The sequence below is a fragment of the Heteronotia binoei genome, chromosome 7, assembly GCF_032191835.1.
Source record: "Heteronotia binoei isolate CCM8104 ecotype False Entrance Well chromosome 7, APGP_CSIRO_Hbin_v1, whole genome shotgun sequence".
NCBI lineage: Eukaryota > Metazoa > Chordata > Lepidosauria > Squamata > Gekkonidae > Heteronotia > Heteronotia binoei.
Genome location: NC_083229.1, coordinates 103,489,885 through 103,509,497, shown reverse-complemented (window position 1 = coordinate 103,509,497; position 19,613 = coordinate 103,489,885). Strand labels below are relative to the sequence as shown.

At 42.0% G+C, this 19,613-nt stretch overlaps 2 protein-coding genes and 1 pseudogene across 2 annotated transcripts in view; all 3 read right to left on the bottom strand.

Moving 5' to 3' along the window:
- Positions 1-2,378: 2,378 nt before the first annotated feature.
- On the bottom strand, positions 2,379-4,804 carry ARMH2 (armadillo like helical domain containing 2). The gene is made up of 2 exons (XM_060244357.1): positions 4,594-4,804; positions 2,379-2,830 (listed from the first exon to the last, which is right to left on the bottom strand). Exons 1-2 carry the CDS (start codon positions 4,802-4,804, stop codon positions 2,379-2,381), a joined length of 663 nt encoding a protein of 220 aa, XP_060100340.1.
- Positions 4,805-8,803: 3,999 nt separating this feature from the next.
- The window catches only part of RIPOR2 (RHO family interacting cell polarization regulator 2), a 162,770-nt gene continuing 151,960 nt past the window's right edge, over positions 8,804-19,613 (bottom strand). The window contains exons 18-22 of the mRNA XM_060244128.1: positions 18,378-18,536; positions 17,222-17,427; positions 14,768-14,851; positions 13,134-13,224; positions 8,804-10,167 (exon numbers count right to left, since the gene is read on the bottom strand). Coding sequence (XP_060100111.1) covers positions 10,067-10,167; positions 13,134-13,224; positions 14,768-14,851; positions 17,222-17,427; positions 18,378-18,536 — 641 coding nt within the window. The 3' untranslated portion in view covers positions 8,804-10,066. The remainder of the gene's footprint in view (positions 10,168-13,133; positions 13,225-14,767; positions 14,852-17,221; positions 17,428-18,377; positions 18,537-19,613) is intronic.
- LOC132575589 (U2 spliceosomal RNA) lies at positions 14,752-14,970 on the bottom strand (annotated as a pseudogene).

Genomic DNA, 19,613 nt, shown 5'->3' with positions numbered 1-19,613 from the left:
CCGAGCATAGAAGAATAGATACTTTCGAGCTGGGATGCTGGAGAAGACTCTTGAGAGTCCCTTGGACTGCAAGAAGATCAAATCAGTCAGTCCTAAGGGAAATCAACCCAGACTGTTCCCTGGAAGGTCAGAAGCTGAAGCCGAAATCCTGTGGCCACCAAATGAAAAGTGATCACTCCCTGGAGAAGATCCTGATGCTAGGAAAGACAGAAGGCAAAAGAAGAAGGGGATGGCAAAAGATGAGATGGCTGGACAGTGTTACTGATGTAACAAACATGAATTTGAGCAGACTTCGGAGGATGGTGGAAGAAAGGAGTGCCTGGCATGACTTTGTCCATGGCGTCACAAGGAGTCTGACTGGACTGTGCAACTGAACAATAAAAAGTGTTACATAGGTGTAGAACATAACCAGTTGGGGGTGGGGGGAGAGAAAGTATCTTGCACTATCACACAGGGGTATGATCTGTGTGTGCCAACTCTTTTTTCCCAAGCAGAGGACCATTTGTTAGCCAATATCTAGAGCAGGGGTGTCAAATGTGGCCCAGGGGCCAAATCAGACCCTTGGAGGACTCCTATCAGGCCCCCAAGCAACTGGCTGTCATCTGCTTCCTTCTCCCGCTTGCTTCCTTCTGCATAACAGCCTACTTTGCAAGACTTGCTCGATCACACAGGAACTACAGAGTAAAACCTCTATTTTCTCCATTGGCTGAGGCTCCTCATTTGGGGAGGAAGGGGAAGACATGCTTTGCCAAGCTCTCAATTGCACAGGAGAGCTACTAAGCCAAGCCCCTCTTCCTTCTATTGGGTGAGGCCCCTCCCCTGGGGAAGGAAGGAAAGAGCCAGAGCTTTCTTTGCCCAGTTCCCTTGATCCCATGGAAAAGCTACAAAGAAAGCACCTTTAAGACCAATGAGTGCTAATGGGTTTTTTTTAAAACCTTTGTGTTTGTGTTCTTTATAAACTTTGTCTCTGCTACTTAATCTTAAAAAGGTACACACATGGCCCAGCAAGGTCTAATTTATGTCAGATTTGGCCCTCATAACAATTGAGTTTGACACCCCTGATCTAGAGTCCAGTGTTGCCCCCAGACTCACTCTACAGCAATATACTACAGCTACATTATTATGGCAGCTTTGTCAGGCCTGTTATCTGTACAGATTAAAGACCTAAGACAGGCTGGAGAAAATGAATGCTCTTTATACATATGAGTTTCAGCTGTACAAGTATGAAGTTAAACTATTACTGGAGAGGGAGGCCACCATCTCCTAAAAGTCAATCGGTCAACATACAATTCACAGTAATTTATAAGCATATTCAAGTTAGACTAAACTGCTCTGATGCATGGGATTCTGAAGCTTCCAACAGAAGATGGAAGTTGAGAACAGTATTGTGTAATATAATACACTTGGGAGGCATTTGGGAAAGGAAAGGTCCCCTGTGCAAGCACCAGTCGTTTCCAACTCTGGGGTGACGTTGCTTTCACGACGTTTTCACGGCAGACTTTTTACGGGGTGGTTTGCCATTGTGGAAGGCATTTGGGGGACTATATTTGCTTTTTAAAAGAATTGACAATATTGGACAATTAAGTGTTTTACATATAGGCAGAGGCATATATATAAACTCCGATATATCACTTTAAAAAAACGTATTTCTATAAAACGTTTTCCTGTTTTGAGCATGCTGACTTGAAGTTAGTTTTACTTCTTGTTGGAATAGACAATGTCTGATGTACAAAGACGACAACCCTGAAGAGGGCAGCAAGAAGACAGGATAGTGAGGTCAGAATCTTCTCTCCTTTTAAATGTCATTCCTTGCCTCTTCAAATTTCCACTCGAGGCAATATCCTGCTTCTTCTCAGAAGTTCCACTCTTATTCTCTCCCCACTAGAGCTATAGTTAGGAACCTATCTCTGTCTCTCCTCTTTACTATCAAGTATGTTAATTCCTAAATAAATCTTTATCAACTGTTTAATCAGGTTGTGCACAGTTGCTATGTTAATCATTCTGCCAATACTTTCAAGAACTCTTCTAGGAGGAAATTAAAACAGGACTTAATGCTAACTAGATTGCTTAGGGTTTCCCCTTTAGTGAATTCTGTGGTATGTAATACCTGGAGGACTTAGTAATAAGGTTGAAAGGTATATGAATTAGGACAAAGGTAGGTGGATAGCTGTGTTTGTCGTAGCTAAAATAAATCGAGAGGAGATGAACAACTGCTTTTTTGCATTATTGGACTTTTATTTAGGAAATATTTAATACTAATAGTAAAGGACAAGAAAGGTATATATGCAATGGTTAGTTAATTTCATATAGGTAGTGTATTTACGGAATTTGAGACCCGTTTGAGGCAGCTGACTTGTTAAAATGCCATAAAAACAGGTCTAGTCTAGATGTACATGCTGATATCCCAGGAGTGAAAGCATTACTTCTGCATAGTTTGCCGGCCAGCCAAACCATTCCATGCTGGAGAGGGATTCCAGCCTGTTCTCTAGCATTTCCCCACCTGTTTCCTGAAATAATTTAAGATAAGGGATGTTGTTACAGCAGACAACAGTCATAAGATAGCAGACCCAGAACTTCACAATGATTATATCCTGGTCATCACCACTGGAATCTTCATCATCTTCGTCCTCGTCCTCATCCAAAAAGGCAAGAAGAATGTCAGGGAGATGGAGCTCTTTGGCATGGGTTTGGTTGTTGTAGTTTAAGTAGCATAAGCCACATAACCCTTTCAGCAAGGCAATCTTCACCTTCCTGGAAGTATCTGCCATGATCAACATATCAGTCATGTCCTGAATATATTCTGATGCAGGCGCTCTGCTGACGACACCACCTGCAAAGAGAAGCATTTGTCTTCAGCCCGAAGAAGCAGTTTACTATTATGTGGAAACTCTGAATGCTCCCTTCTGCTTGAAGAGAAGCTGTTGGTTTTAACAGTCTAGCCCAGGAGTGTCAAATGTGTGGCCCGCGGGCTGTTAAGGCCCTCTGAGCAACTGGTTGTTGTCTGCTTCCTTCTCCCTCTCTTGCTTCCTTCTGTATCACAGCTTGTTTTGCCAGGCTTGCTCAATCGCACAGGAGCTACAGAGCAAAGCCTCTGTTTTCTCCATTGGTGAGGAAACGGGGGGGGGTGGGGGGGAATAACCTGCTTCGCCAGGCTCTCTCAATTACACAGCAGAGCTACTAAGCCAAGCCTCTCTTTCTTCTATTGGCTGAGGTTCCTCCCCCTCCTGGTCCCCTGGGGAAGAAAGAAAAGAGCCAGAGCTTCCTTTGGCCAGTTCTCTTGATCACATTGGAGAGATACAAAGAAAGCACCTTTAAGAATGCTGATTTTTAAAGCATGTTTTAAGTTTTTAAAAATCTTTTGTGTTTGTCTGTGCCCTTTAGTTGACATCTCTGCTATCTGACATTACATTTTATGGCACACATGGCCCGGCCCGACAGCCTCATTTATGTCACATCCTGCCCTTCATAACAAATAGTTCATTTATACCCTGCCTTTCTCCCCAGTGGGAACCCAAAGCAGTTTACATCATTCTCTCTTCTTCCATTTTATCCACCCAAAAACCCTGTGAGTAGGTCAGGCTGAGAGACTGTGACTGACCCAAGGTCACCCAGTAAACTTCCATGACATAGGATTTGAACCTGGGTCTTCTAGATTCTAGCCTAGATTCTAGAGCCAGTTTGGTGTAGTGGTTAAGTGTGCGGACTCTTATCTGGGAGAGCCAGGTTTGATTCCCCACTCCTCCACTTGCACCTGCTAGCATGGCCTTGGGTCAGCCATAGCTCTGGTAGGGGTTGTCCTTGAAAGGGCAGCTGCTGTGAGAGCCCTCTCCAGCCCCACCCACCTCACAGGGTGTCTGTTGTGGGGGAGGAAGGTAAAGGAGATTGTGAGCCGCTCTGAGACTCTTCGGAGTGGAGGGCGGGATATAAATCCAGTATCATCTTCTTCTAGCCTGAGTATATCTTATCTTAACAGCTAATTTAATTGCTGTGTGTCAGTTATATGAAGAATTTTAGATAACTAGATTACGTTGGCCTGTGTCTGACCACACATTTGGAAGGTTTATGGCACTTCAGAAAACAATGGGGATGGAGACTTCCTCCCGCCTGTTGCAGCTTCTTGAGCTCTCTGAAATTTTGTTCCGGGAGGGGGGCGGGTTAGCCAACTCAGGAAGAGCAAAGGGGCGGGGTTATTCCTATAAATCACTGTCTCTTAAGTACCCATATTTAACCACACATTCTGAAGACATAAGAGTCCGTAAGAGAACTTGAGTCCTTCATCTTGCTGATTACTTGAACTGCCACAGAATGGGGGAAGCCTCCTTTTTAATCAATCACATTTTTAAGACTGATGATATCTTAGTGACATTCAAATTTCTTATCAGTGAGTGCTAGAATCACACAGCCCCAATCTCAGGTTTCTTTTTCAGTACAACCTTTCTTTAAAAAGCTTTTCAAGGGAGGCCTTTCAGTGAGTCCTGAACTATAGATCTTTAAAATACTTTAAAGTTTTATGTTGATGTGATTAAACAGGCTGCCCTACTTCTGCCTCAGACCTCACTCGTACCTGTTCTATCCCATTCTCTCAATGCCTACCTGTATAAGCCAGCAGTCCGATATAGTGTGCAGCTTTGGCCCTTTCATCTATGGGTAGCTCTGTATTTCTCAGGATATCTCCATATCTTCTTATTTTGTCAACATGAAAGTTTGTGTCTATTGGCACAACAGGTTCTTCCTCCTCTTGAGGAAAATGGAACTTCATATATTTTTCATACCAGTTGTGTAGCTTATTTAATACGTTTCCCATATTTCTTCAAGGGGTCTTCCGGGATGGGGGTGGGGGGTGGGGAATCTTTTGCATTTCTTTATAAAGCTGCTACTTTCCCTGATACAAATAGGAAACTACTCCAAATCCAACTAGTAGGTAGCTAGGCAACAGTTTGGAACATTGTAAATGGAATGGAAAATGGAATTGAGTGGAATATTGAGTCATGCCAGCACTGGCTCAAGGATTATGGTAAACTAAAGTATTTACATTTGAAAAATAGTAAAATTAATCTTTCTGTCTTTTGGATCTACATATTCTACATTACCTTTATGAAATTCATTCCTTCCCTGCCTAATTCCAAATCCTCGTTTTCCCATTCAAGGGATTCTTCACTTTTCCAAATCCCATACTAATTATTAGAGAGTGAAGTGAAAATGAACCAACCATTATGATCATGCCTTTGCATTAATCTAATATGTGGATACTTTTGCATTACTGGGAGCAGTCCCCATCTCAATAATACAACTGCAGAAAGTGGATCAAAGGGCAACCAAAATGATTAGGGGTGTTGAAGCTCCTCCCTTAGCAGAAAGAGCAAAATGATTAGGGAAGCTTTTTTTGTTTAGAAAGTAAGATGACTGAAGGAAGGGATACAAGGTCTGAGCCTAATAGACCAAAAAGATTTTTAGGGTATAGAATCATAGAGCTGGAAGGGACCTCAAGGGTCATCTAGTCCATCCCCCTGCACAATGCAGGAAACTCACAAACACTTCCCCCTAAATTTACAGGATCTTCATTGTTGTCAGATGGCCATCTAGCCTCTGTTTAAAAACCTCCAAGGAAGGAGAGCGCACCACCTCCCGAGGAAACCTGTTCCACTGAGGAATCACTCTAACAGTCAGGAAGTTCTTCCTAATATTGAGCTGGAAACTCTTTTGATTTAATTTCAACCCATTGGTTCTGGTCCTACCTTCCGGGACCACAGAAAACAATTCCACACCATCCTCTATATGACAGCCCTTCAAGCACTTGAAGATGGTGATCATATCACCTCTCAGCCTTCTCCTCTCCAGGCTAGGACTTGGTCTCCAGACCCCTCACCATCTTTGTCACCCTCCACTGGACCCGTTCCAGCTTATCTACATCTTTCTTAAATTGTGGTGCCCAAAACTTAACACAATACTCCAGGTGAGGTCTTGCCAGAGCAAAGCGATACCATCACATCATGTGATCTGGACACTATACTTCTGTTGAAACAGCCCAAAATTGCATTTGCCTTTTTAGCCACCGCATCACATTGTTGACTCATGTTCAGCATATGATCTACTAAGACCCCTAGATCCTTTTCGCACAGACTACTGCTAAGACAAGTCTCCCCCATCCTATAACCATGCATTAGATTTTTCCTACCTAAATGCAGAACTTTACATTTATCCCTGTTAAAATTCATTTTATTGATTTTAACCCAGTTTTCCAGCCTGTCAAGGTCATCCTGTATCCTGTTTCTGTCTTCTTCTGTGTTTGCAACCCCTCCCAATTTAGTATCATCTGCAAATTTAATAAGCATTCCTTCTATTCCTTCATCCAAATCATTTATAAAGATGTTTAACAATACAGGTCCCAGAACAGATCCTTGAGGCACTCCACTTATCACTCCTCTCCAAGAGGATGAGGAACCATTCACAAAGCACTCTTTGGGGTGCAATCTGTCAACCAGTTACAGATCCACCTAACGGTAACAGGATCCAAACCACATTTTACCAACTTGTCAACAAGGATAGTATGTGGAACTTTATCAAAAGCCTTACTGAAATCAAGATAAACAATGTCTACAGCATTCCCCTGATCCAGCAAGGTATCACTTTTTCAAAAAAAGAGATCAGATTAGTCTGACATGACTTGTTCTTGAGAAAACCATGCTGGCTCTTAGTAATCACATCCATTCTTAGTAATCACATCCATTTCTAAATGTTCCAGGACCGACTGATGATTTGTTCTAAAACTTTTCCAGGTATAGACGTCAAGCTGATGGGTCAGTAGTTACCCGGATCATCTTTTTTCCCCTTCTTGAAGATGGTGACAACATTCGTCCGCCTCCAATCTTACAGCACCTCTCCTGTTCTCCAAGAATTCTCAAAAATAATAGCTAGAGGCTCAGAAATTACATCCGCAAGCTCTTTTAGAACCCTTGGATACAATTCATCTGGTCATGAGGACTTAGTTTTATTTAAAGAAACTAGGTGTTTATGTACTACCCCTATGCTGATCCTAGGTTGGAACTTCATACCCTCCTTATATGTTCTGTTTTTGCCATGTTGAGCATCGTTTCTCTCAGAAGACAAGACTGAGGAAAAGTAGGAACTGAGCAGTTCTGCCCTCTCTTCATTACCTGTTACAATTTCACTTTCTTGCCCTCACAATGGACCTACCATGTCCTTATTCTTTTTCTTACTCTGAACATAAGAAAAGAACTTTTTGTTGTTTTTAGCATCCTTTTAGCATCATACTGAGCGTTAGCTTTCCTAACTTTTTCTCTACAAGCACTGATGATCTGTTTATATTCATCCTTGGTTATAAGGCCCTCCTTCCAATTCCTAAAGGAGTCTTTTTTATTTCTCAAGTCTTTAGAGAGCTGTTTATGGAGCCACTTCGGCTTCTTTAGACTTCTTCCATTTTTTCTTCTCATAGGAATAGTCTGTGATTGCGCTTTCAGTATTTCGCTTTTAAGAAACTCCCACCCCTCCTGAACCCCCTTCCTCCTAAGTATCTCTGGCCATGGGATTTTACCCAGCATAGTTCTAAGTTTATCATAGTTTGTCTTTCTGAAGTCCAACCTATAAGTCTGACTATGTATAGCTTTTCCCTTCCCTAAGACTGTAAATTCCAAAATCACATGGTCACTACTGCCCAGGGTGCCCACTATTTCCACTTCTTCAATCAATTCTTTCTTGTTGGTGAGCCTCAAATCCAAGATAGCAGATCCCCTTGTTTCCGTCTTCACTTTCTGGAAAAGGAAGTTGTCAGCAAGACGAGTCAGGAATCTATTTGACTTTTCATTTTTGGCAGAGTTAGACTTCCAATAGATGTCTGGGTAATTGAAATCTCCCATGATCACTGTATCCCTTCTCTTGGAGAACTTTGCAATCTGCTGTAGAAGTATCTCATCCAAGTCCTCTGACTGACTTGGTGGTCTATAGCAGACCCCCACAATAATATCACTCTTATTTCTTACTCCTTTTATTTTTATCCAGAGACTCTCAACTGAGCTGTCATGCTCTGATTCACATATTTCCTCACAAGTATATACCTCCTTCACATATACTGCTATGCCTCCACCCTTTCTCATCTGCCTGTCCCTTTTAAATAAGTTGTACCCCTGAATCCTAATATTCCATAGGTTGTGTATACATAGGTTGTGTGTGTGTGTGTGTGTGTGTGTATTAAAAAACCTTCCTCATCTATTGAGGCTGATAAATGCAAGCAACCATCTTCCTGTCACCACCTCCCCAACCAAAGGCAGAAGCCGGCAGTTCTTCAGAATGACCCCTTGTGGCCCCTCTAGGCACTACCCTTTGGCAACTGGATACAGGTAGCTGCTCGCTTTTTGCCAGATACTGTCTGGCCCTTTTCAAATGGCCATTCAGCGAGACGCCAGTGGTGCTGATTTCCTACCACCAAAAGGGCCCATTTGCCATCCTCTTCTTTTTATGGACAAACAGAATGTTTATGTACTGGTGTGAGTAATGTCATTATCTCCCTGCAACTAGCAAAAATGGCAATGAAGACTCTGTCAGACGACAGCTGAAGTCCAGTCCGCTGTACTTTCGACAAAACGCATTACAGGCAGCCTTTGAGACTGGAGGGGGGGGAGGGGGCATTTGCCAATTAAGCAAGCAAACCAAAACAAACCCTGGCATACTTAACACTATTTTAGTCACTTAACTGTCACAGTGAATATGAGAAGTACAAATATCACAAAAGCTAGAAGGCAAAAAAGCCAGTACAAAAAAAGACAATGAAAGGCTCTTGGGAGACATATGCTGTAAAAACCAAATTATAATTATTCCATGTGTTGTCAAGAGACTGTTTCCTTCAGTAAAATGCTTAAGTTTAGCTGTACAAACGTAGCTTTTAATCAGAGAATATATATAACTTATAAATATACAGGAATATATATACACAAGTTTTTCACATTCATAATCAAAAATACTGTTTTGCCAATGTATTTGGCAAAGGGGGTGGTGGCTCTATTGGACATTTTAAAAAGAGTCTTCAATATCTGCATTTTTCAAATGATGACTAACCGCCCCCCCCCCCATGGTTGTACAGAAACTACCAGCATTTAGGCTGTATCATCAACAATGCAAAGGGCTTCAGTGAAAATATTGTCACATAACACAGATCCTTAATGTTGCAAGGAAGAAGGATTCTGCAGATCCTATTTCTAAACAGTCCCCAAGAACTCTGCAACCTTTCTCGGTTACGCTGAAATCAATATAACAGACTAACATATTTATGCATAATGCTTTTCTCTGTTTTTGGAATCTTGGAGGTGGGAAAAGGAGCCAGGGATTTTAATGCTTAAAAAAAAAAAGATACTGCATATATTTGCTCTTTTTTGGGGAAAAGTAATACTTCCATTTGTGGTTTCCAGCCCACACACGCATGCTTGACAACAAAAGAAAATCTCTGGCTTAATGAGAGTTCATTATCGGAGGGTGGGGAAAAGCACAGAAGGAAATCTAAAATGAGTCAGTGAACTGACAGCTCCCAGCGTTTGCATCCAACTGTTTCCAGAGGCAGACACATCCTCTGATGTTTGTTTCTCTTAAACTTTTCTTCTGTAATAAATCCAGGTGAGCGATACTGAAAGGGAACAGAGGCTCTTCGCAGGTGACAATAAGAGCTGCCTACTTCGCTCCTCTCTGCTCACTGTTTCAGGAGGGGAATCAAATGTTTCAAGCAGATGCAATAACACCCACAAAGCAAACACCAAATTCTGTAAAAATGCCTCAAAAGCTGTTTTCATCTCATGTTTGCTGAGACTGATGCACAGCAATCACACAGTTTCACTCAGAAGCAATTAAAATAATCACTAGCTTGGACAGATCCACTGTTTCATAATAGACATCAAAGACAATGGGAACCCAAATCAAGATTCTTCATACACTAGTAATCTTCAAAAGTCCGTGAGTTTCAGAACATCCCATCAAAAGGTTTTCTTTTTGCAGTTGAGCTTCAGCACCATTGAGGTTAATACAAGCAGCCACTGAGACTCTTGCTAGATGTCTATTAGGCAGATTAGAAGGCTGTGGCTACCTCAGTCCCACGACGTCCACCAACTTTAATGAAGTCACGGGGGAATTTATCTAGTTGCTCATATGCCAGCCGTCCGTCCTCTCCTGAAAACAAAAACAAGAGCAAATGTTTCATTCTTGGGGCCTGTGGCTCTCAGATAAGAGAGTCTTTTTCACGCCAGCCACAAAGGACAAGGCAGGAGTTCTTCCCTGCTTTCTCTCTCCCTACTCCCAACTTCCTCCTGTAAACAGTAGTCATGTGTGTCCACTACAGGAAAATTACAAGGTTTTAGCTGTTGGTTTCTAAAAAGTCAACTGCTGTCCAATGTTCCCCCTAAGCTGCAGAGTTTTGTGAACAACAATTCTACTTTGTGAGCTACTGGTATTAATGTTGTAAGCCACTGGCATTAAAGTTGTGAGCTACTGAATAAATTATTGTGCTCTGGGGTCATCCTTCCTGAACTAAGACAAAAATGTGTGAGCTGGAGGCTAAAAATCGGTGAGCTAGCTCATGCTAACTCAGCTTAGAGGGAATGCTGCTGCTGTCCACAAACCAGGTTGTCTGTGCTGGTGTGAGCAACTCAGCATGCCTGGACATTGAGGGATGCTACAGTGAGAAGAATAGATGCTTTTGAGATGTGGTGCTGGAGAAGACTCTTGAGAGTCCCTTGGACTGCAAGAAGATCAAATCAAGTCAGTCAGTTACTGATGTAACAAACACAAATTTGAGCAGACTTCGGAGGATGGTGGAAGACAGGAGGGCCTGGCATGACTTTGTCCATGGAGTCGCAAAGAGTCGGACTCGACTGTGTGACTGAACAACAACAAAAACATCACTCTAAGCGCGTATAAGTGTTATTTTCTTGAATGGGATGTCTCTCATTGCCTTAACCTGGGAGCTGCCCTTTGACCCCTCCTCTCTCTGCGTGTCCTTTGTTCTTCCCCATTCTCCAGTCTGATGTCTCTAAAGGTTTCTCTGGTAGAAAACAATGCCCACATACTTCCACATACACAATGTCAGATTTGGCTGGCCACTTGTGATAAGGAAAGTAGTCTTTTGATTCGGCTTCTCTGTCTCCTTTTTACTGCAACCTGAATATGAACAGAATCGGCTTGAATAAATACAAGTTTTGCTTCTGCAATATACTTCTTGGGAGATCTATTTTCTGGTGAAAGAAAACATATCCATCCTAAGATTAAGGGGCTCAGCCAGGGGCATTCAAAAGCATTCCTGGGGCCAACCCTGGGCCCCCCAACTCAGGCCCACCCAGGAGAGAGAGAAGTGGTAGTTCTTCCTGCTCTCACAGCTGGCTGGTTGCGAAAGCTGGAAGGTCCAGCCTGCTGGCCCTGCCCTCCTCTCCCCTCCTGCTCAGCCAAGCAGGACGGGAGACCAAGATGTGGCAGCTCTTTTTCCAGAAGCCAGCTTTGAAGCTGGCTGTAAAAGCAGGAAGACCCAGCCTGGAGAGGCCACCTCTCAGGGGAGTAAGGCAGGATTTTTTTAGGTTGGGGGGCTTTTACAAAATTTAAGTGTCCCCTGGATTTTTAGAAAGCCCCCCAACTTAACAAAATCCTGGCATTTTTCCTGGCCACATCTGCTATTTGAGTCACAGGCAGCCATGACTGAGAGATGAGAACAGACAACAATTAAGGAAGATGGCTTTCCTGTTTTCCTTGCTGAAGTGAGAGAATTGTTCTTCCTTGGAAATCCCACTAGCCACCCTTCCTGCTGTCAGCCTTGGGACCCATCCCTATATTACCAGAGCAGCCTGTTCCATGGGGTTGGCTCCCCTGCTACTCTGGTATCATTTGGATCTGTGAAATCATGTGAGAAGTGCTCCAGTGGGCCACAAGGGAAGAGCAGAGTTGTCATCAAGCTTTCCATTTAATTCCAGATGTCCAACATTACTTTCAGCCATGGGAGAGGGATGCTCTAGATTTAAAAGCAAGTCTTTTATTATCCTTGAACACATTAAAAACTTCCATGCCCTTTGCCCAAAGCGATGCTTTCTTTCTGTATATTGTACTTAGAAGAATGCATTTTGGATTTGTATGCATATTTCCAGAGAATTCTGACAGTGTCAGTGAAAGAAGACTCAGAGTCTTCCTTTACAATGATATGCTCAATGTTAACACACCACTTCATATGTTCATGCGTATGCATCTAATATTGGCACGGACATTCAAGTCAGGAAGGTTAAGCTGTTCTTCCTGAATAGTTTCAAATGCAGAACAAAACTGGAATCCAGTGACACCTGTAAGGCCAACAAAGTTTTATTCAAAGTATGACCTATTGTGTGCACGCACACCTTCAAATACCAATGAAATGGACATTATCAGCTTCAAATGCAGTTTTGCTGCTTTGCTTGCCTTCTTAAATATGCAGGACCAGGTGATACATCTCCATCTTTGCTTATTAGGGTGCAGAAATATATCTAGCTTCCCTAGTTACTTGCCCCAGCGCTGACACCACAGAATGCCCACATGGAAATCTAAAATTTAAAGTCATGTAAAATCCAACACCCAGATCACATGGCTGATTCCTGGATTTTGTCTGGGAAATCAACCACGCATGCTTTATCTATTTATGTTATTTGTAATTCTCCATTCTCATTGAGACGAAAGGCAGATTACAAAATTAGAAAATGGAATTTAAAATGGTATGAAACTGAATTACTAGATACAGAACGCAGCAAAAACAATAAACTACAACCCATTCCCTTCATAAAAGTACCTTCCTGAGCAATGCCATTTCACTATAATCCTATTTCTTTTATGAAAATGCCCTCCTGAACAATTTTGTTTTACAAATTCTGTGCATACACATATTCAATGGCATGCACATAGCACTGTCTTAAGACCTCTGCATGGATGGGAAGGCACACTGGGTGCACAAAGAAGTATGATCTCACTCTAGCTCCCCCCCTCCAGATGGGGGAGTGATTGGGGACTGTATCATCTGATCCAGACCATGGCATGTCCATCAGTGTTCCTCATTTTTCACCAATGTTTCCATTAGCCCCGGGCGATAAAAGATAATTTATAGAGATATAGAAATAGGGCAGTCAACTTACCAAGAGAGAGCAGGGTTTCAGAGGCCACATTTCTGATTTCTTCATTATCAGACTGGCAAAGCGTGACAAGCATTTTAATACTTTCTGTTGCCTGTGTATACATAAAAAACCATTGCTAATTAATTATATATTTCAAATTTCCCATTATGTACTGACTTATTCTCAGCTTCTTGCCCAGTTTATCAACATATGCTTTATGGTGCACTAGCAGAGCTTCCATTTATTTGGTTTGTTGCGTTAATTCCAGTGGCTATGCCAGAGTCACATGGATGAAGGATGTGTACATCCAACAACAGCCCCTAGAGCACTTTGCTTGTGTTTGTGAGGTAAAGCTGTTTGTGTGAAAAAGAAAAGGAACTGCTCTCTTTTGAATATTTTGCGATATTAGCCTTTGAAATTCAAGCCTTGGTGACATTCAAATTTGACTGCTCTTAATACATTCTGACTGTTTTCACACTAACCTTACTCCGATGTTGCTCCACGCCAGGCTTCTGTTTCTCTCCGGAGCAAGCTAGTGATTTTGCATCAGCTGCTCCACGGCGCCATTTTGCGCTGGGGCAACCTGCGATTTGCCATGCAGCAATGTAAACCTGTTTTTTCAGGTTTACACTGCCACATGGCAAATCACAGGTTGCCTTGGTGCAAAATGGTGGCATGGAGCAGCTGGTGTAAAATCACTAGCTTGCTCTGGAGAGAAACAGAAGCCTGGCGTGGAGCAACGTCGGAGTAAGGTTAGTGCGAAGACAGTCATTTTGTGTATTACGGGACTGTTTTTAAGAGTTCTGGGAACTACAAATAGTTCAGCCACAAGGGTTGGATGCGTGGAATTCAAGACGCCATTTTTAATAACTTTACCGGCTCCCAGTCGCTGGGCCCAGTTCAAATATCTGGTTTTGTCTAAACTTTATTATGCATCAAGAGTGTTGCGGATGGACACACAATTCTATAGTGTCATTCGGAGCTTAGTTTGGAGTAGAAATATATATTAATATGTGAAAACTCTATGTTATTGGTGTTTTCATTCTAATTATTATCTTTCTAGTACAGGCCTGGAAAGCATGTGCTACATTCCAATGCATTTTAACTGCAGATACAACTATATTTATGGTACTTAGTCATATAGACTGAAATGGTGTTAGACCTTACAAGTGACTGCATCAGCAACAGAGTCTGTATTTTTCCTCTGTACATGTAAAGCCACAAATTACTGCAGTAATTGAAGATCCCTGTCTGAGGGGGAATACAAAAGCAGCCACTATTGTTACTATTGCTACACTGTCAGACCCTCCTGACCCTCCCCCCTCAAAGTTTTTGCAATCTAGAAGACCTGTTTTTGCCTTGCTTTGCTATACAAACATTAATTTTAAAACTAAAAATTAGTCATACCACATCTCTCAATATCACAATCTTAATATTGCAGTCTAAAGTGAGAGAGGCCTCATGGACAGTTGATCCTCATATTGGAGCTATTTCAAGGTCCTAAATTACTCATTTAAAGAACAAACACCCACATAGTAGTGGTGGCAAATGCAAAAGAACAAGGCCCTTGTTGTTACTCTGGAAGCGCTACTGAAATCCTTGTTGCTGCCAGACCTTCTGTTGTGCGTGTGAACACAAAGATGGTAGAGTTTTACCTGGAGGCATTTGAGAGCCAGGCAAGCTGCTTTCTGAAGGTGGAGGTTGGATTGTGCAAGCGTTTCACAGTAATAAATTAAAGCCTGGAGCAAAAAACAGAGAAGGACCATGAGGAACAATCTGCCATGCTATATCACAAAAAAGATGTTCCAGCACCTGGTGAATACTACACTTGATCTTAGCCAAAAGGCAGAGAAGTGATATCTGATGAATAATGAATTGATGCAGTAATTTGGAAGATGTGCTCTATGGGCCATTCCAAACGATCAGTTTATAATACCGAGAACAGACATCTGTTACTCATTTGCTGCAGAGACTCTGGAGGCCTTTCATTATAGCAACAACTCTTCTGCCAACTGTACTGCATTTCCTGAGCTCTGCAATGATAATATTTTATCACTGGGGAGAGGAGAAAGAGATTTGGGGTTTGCTTTTTGTTTTGTTTTGTTTTAACTGAAAGATTGTAAACTGGCTTGAACCACAAGCAAAGGCAGGGTGTGTTTTAATAAAGTAACAAAATAAATTTTAAAAATGCAGTGCCCCTCTCCTGCCAGCTAGTTTATGCTAAATGAAATGTAAGTTGCATGAGTGTTATAGTCATTTATGGAACAGCACTTGTGATATCAGCAGTGTGTGTGATACAATCCTAACTTGTTTCCACTGTTTTATGATTATTTCAGAATTTTAAATATTTGATTATTTCTGAGGCTGTGCGCATCCCTTGTGCAAGTATAGAAATGTTCACAAAACAATGGTGATGTCAGGGGGTGTGGCCTAATATACAAATGAGTTCCTGCTGGGCTTTTTCTACCAAAAAAGCCCTGGTTCCTACAAAAAACACATGCAAATGCCAGTTAAGACTAACTGGATAATTCCAACAAATGTTATGCTAATTGTCTGGTCTTCTCCCATCTCCCTGTGGCATTCTTCTATGAGATATTCAATGTGCTATCCTGGACAGCTACTTTCACATCTAGTGGGGATGCTGTCACTATCTCTCCCCATTAGTTTGTTTAATTTTTAAAAATATACTGTATTCCATGTGTCAGCAATATAATTATAATGCCTAACAGGATTGCATGAGTCAGCACATTTCAAGTGGCAAATTTTTGGACATCACTAAAGTCCAGTTATTTTACTATTAGTATTATTTATCACTATGTTTAGGGTGTGTTTGTCTGTGTGCTGTAGTGGCGGGGGAGTGTGCCTTTTGGGTTTTCTCTTTGCCAGCAAAACGAGTTAGTCTCTGGTGCTTGATATAACTCCCTCCACTGTTTGAATCTGTGACTCTCTTCTGCTAAATCTTCATTCAGTAGGTAGATCCAGGTGGGTAGCCATGTGGGTCTGAAACAATAGAATAAAATTAGAGTCCAGGGGCACCTTTGAGACCAACAACGTTTTATTCAAGGTATGAGCTTTTGCGTGCAAGTACACTTCTTCAGATAAAATGCAATGGAAGAAAACCATTCAAATTTATAGACAGGACTGAAAAGCAGATTAGTATATAATACGATGAGGACATTTTGAGATGAAACAGGATCAACAAGTCAAGTGTACAGGGTCAACCGCTGTATGGATCCAATTAAAGGGGAACAATGGTTAAAGCAATAAATATGTCAAAGCAAGAAATAAGTGTATAAGATAATCTTTTCGAATTGTGGGAAGTTAACTGAGATTCCTTAACGATGCCCCTTTCATCTCCCCTCATTGCTGCTTGTTACCATCACGCTTCAGAGGAGACAAATGGGGCGTTGTAAAGGAATCTCAGTTAACTTCCCACAATTCGAAAAAATTATTTTACACACTTATCTCCTGTTTTGACATTTATTGCTTTAACCATTGTTCCCCCTTAACTGGATCCATACAGCTGGTTGTTCCTGCTTTGTCTCAAAATGTCCTCATTGTATTAGATGCTAATTTGCTTTTCATCCTGTCTATAAATTTGAACGGTTTTCTCCCATTGCATTTTGTCTGAAGAAGTGTGCTTGAACACAAAAGCTCATACCTTGAAGAAAACTTTGTTGGCCTAAAAGGTGCCCCTGGACTCTAACTTTATTCATTCAATAGGGAAAGACTTTTTTGTGATGGAAGAAACTCTTCCTTTGTTGAAGCCCTTTTGTTGTTGTTGTTGAAAGAAGACCTTGCAGAAGAAATCCAACCCATAGTAACCAATTAAATACGCTCTTGAGATTGCACTAAGTAACATAGCTGTGATGATTGTCCTAAGCTGCTAAAAAAAACTCTTCTGAAAAGGAAAGAAAAGCTGGCAATACTTTCAGCTCTGGTAAGCCTTCTTAGGGAAAGTGCTCTATAATTCTCCATCTACTGGAGCTTGGAACTGGAGCTGCATACACTGCAGGGTTCCTCCTCATCAAGAAATAATAATACTGTAGAAGTGTCCTAGCTGAAATCTAGCACTCCTAGTTGTGGCTGCAATGTCACACCTTACTTGCCTTTTCCCTGAAGTGCTTGTCTTCTGCAGCTGCTAACAAGATTGATGCGACAGCTTCGCATGTTTCTTTTTTATTCTCATTTAGAAGAAGGACAGCCAAAGATTTCAGTACTTCTTGCTGAGGTGGAAGGCTGATGGCAGTTAATGGGATCACATTCTGCAAGCACTTTTCATCTCTCAAGGACTGCAGAGTCTGAACTGTTGAAGCTGAAATGAAAAGGAGTGTCAGTGATGTGTATGGGAAGCCTACTTACTTATAAAGGGAAGTCTACTTGAAGGCCCTTTGAAATAGGCTTTGAAATAGCATGCAGCCTTTTGTAGAGTGGTATGGTCTCTGTGTTGATTGCCCCCCGGGTACACGGTTTCCATACCACCACCCATTGCCATCAGGTATGTCTGGCAGTATCTCATCAATGTTGTGATACACTTTTGGGAATTAAAGCCATCACATGAAGGAGCCAATCTGGAAGGGAGGGCACATGCCACCAGGCCTTGAATTTAGCAGGAGCTCACAGGAGCATAGCTCCTGAACCTTTCTGAGGGTTCCCCCTCCTCCTCCCCACCTACCTACCTTGTCCCTTGAATAGTAGGAACAGCTGCATAACAATCCCTGGATTAGGAAAGGAGGCAGTCAGCCAGCCAGCCACCAGGAGCTTTGCCATGCCCCCAGCAGCCCTCATTAACCCCTGGAGAAGCCTGCACCACCCTTTCTCCACTTCTTATGTGATTTTGGGCAGCGAGTGGCTTGCTGGCCTTTTGACTATGAAGGGGGCAGCCCAGGTGAGCCCCAGGTGAGCAAGGCCTGCTTGGCCTGGCTGGATCTCTAGCCAGCCCAAGCAGGCCTCTCTCGCGCGGGGATCTCCTTTCTTGCATTGGGTTGCTTTTGGCTGGTGGAGGCGGTGGCATATGCTAAAAAATTATGCTAATGAGCTCCAACACCTATTTTTCTACAAAATGACCCCTGTGTGTCACATACAAAATTGCCCCATGGCCCCTTATCACAGGGCTGATCAGACCCCTAAGGAAGGGGCTCTGGGCTTGATAGTTCCTGGACATAGAACATTCTCCTGCCTTCTTTGTGCAAAATGAATTCTTTCATACTCTCCTCTGAAATGGTGTGATATTTCCCTCCTCAAGAATAAGGTTATCATCCTTACCTTCTTTTGCAAGCTGAAGCAAGTAGCTTCCCAGGTCAGTAACACTTTTGCTCGCCAAATAGTTGTAGTACTGAAAGACTGTTACGATTTCCAAAGATAGGTTAGAAGAGAGGATAGGCTCTTCTCGGTCCAAGATATGAGACACCAAAGTTTTGAATACTGTAAGTGAGAAGACAAAATAATTTTGTTGAATATAAATTAATAAAACAAACTGAAATTACTGGAACACCTGCATTCGGATCTTTTAACAATTTGCTTCCATGTATTAACTTTTAGAAATGTCTTCCCCATCCTATAACCATGCATTGAATTTTTCTTACCTAAATGCAGAAATTTACATTTGTCCCTGTTAAAATTTACTTTATTGGTTTTAGCCTAGTTTTCCAGCCTGTCAAGATCATCCTGTATCCTGTTCCTGTCTTCTACTGTATTTGTGACCCCTCCCAATTTAATATCATCTGCAAATTTAATAATAATAAAAAGAAAACTGCAGATTTTTACCCCGCTCTTCTCTCTGAATCAGAGTCTCAGAGTGGCTTACAATCTCCTATATCTTCTCCCCCCACAACATACACCCTGTGAGGCCTCTCACAGCAGCTGCCCTTTCAAGAACATCTCCTATAATAGCTATGGCTAACCCAAGGCCATTCCAGCAGCTATAAGTGGAGGAGTGGGGAAACAAACCCGGTTCTCTCAGATAAGAGTCCGCACACTTAACCACTACACCAAACTGGCATTCCCTCTATTCAAGCTGAAATCCAAATCATTTATAAAGATGTTGAACAAAACAAGCCCCAGAACAGATCCTTGAGGCTCAGCTGTACACATATTACACTAAGATGGTACCAGGGAGAAGCCTGGTCTACCAGTATAAACAGACATCAATGGAACTTATGCAAGATGCTTAGGTTTGGATGCACTGAACCCAGGGTTACCAGCTCCTGTGATACAGCATAGGTATCTAGGAGAACACTCCGTGAGAGCTTCAACTAATATATATTGAAAACAATATTTTAAACAATATTTTAAATCACAATATTTCCACATTAATTTGAAATTACTTCACAGTTCATTTTGCAATATACAATGTTTTTCTTCACTTGTAGGACTTCCTGAAATCCAGTTCACCAATGCAGGTGCGATTGTAGTTCCCAAACTGGTGTGGCTGCAACTGGGCTGCTGCTTCTGCCCACTTTCAGAGAATCCTCCTTCAGGCAGCTCACTAAGGGATACAGT

Bases quoted from the DNA above. Each gene is read 5' to 3' on its own strand.
- ARMH2 (XM_060244357.1), bottom strand. From the start codon at position 4,804: ATGGGAAACGTATTAAATAAGCTACACAACTGGTATGAAAAATATATG. The intron at 2,831-4,593 runs GTAGGCATTGAG...TTCTCTTTGCAG, and splicing joins CGGACTGCTGGCTTATACAG to GTGGTGTCGTCAGCAGAGCG.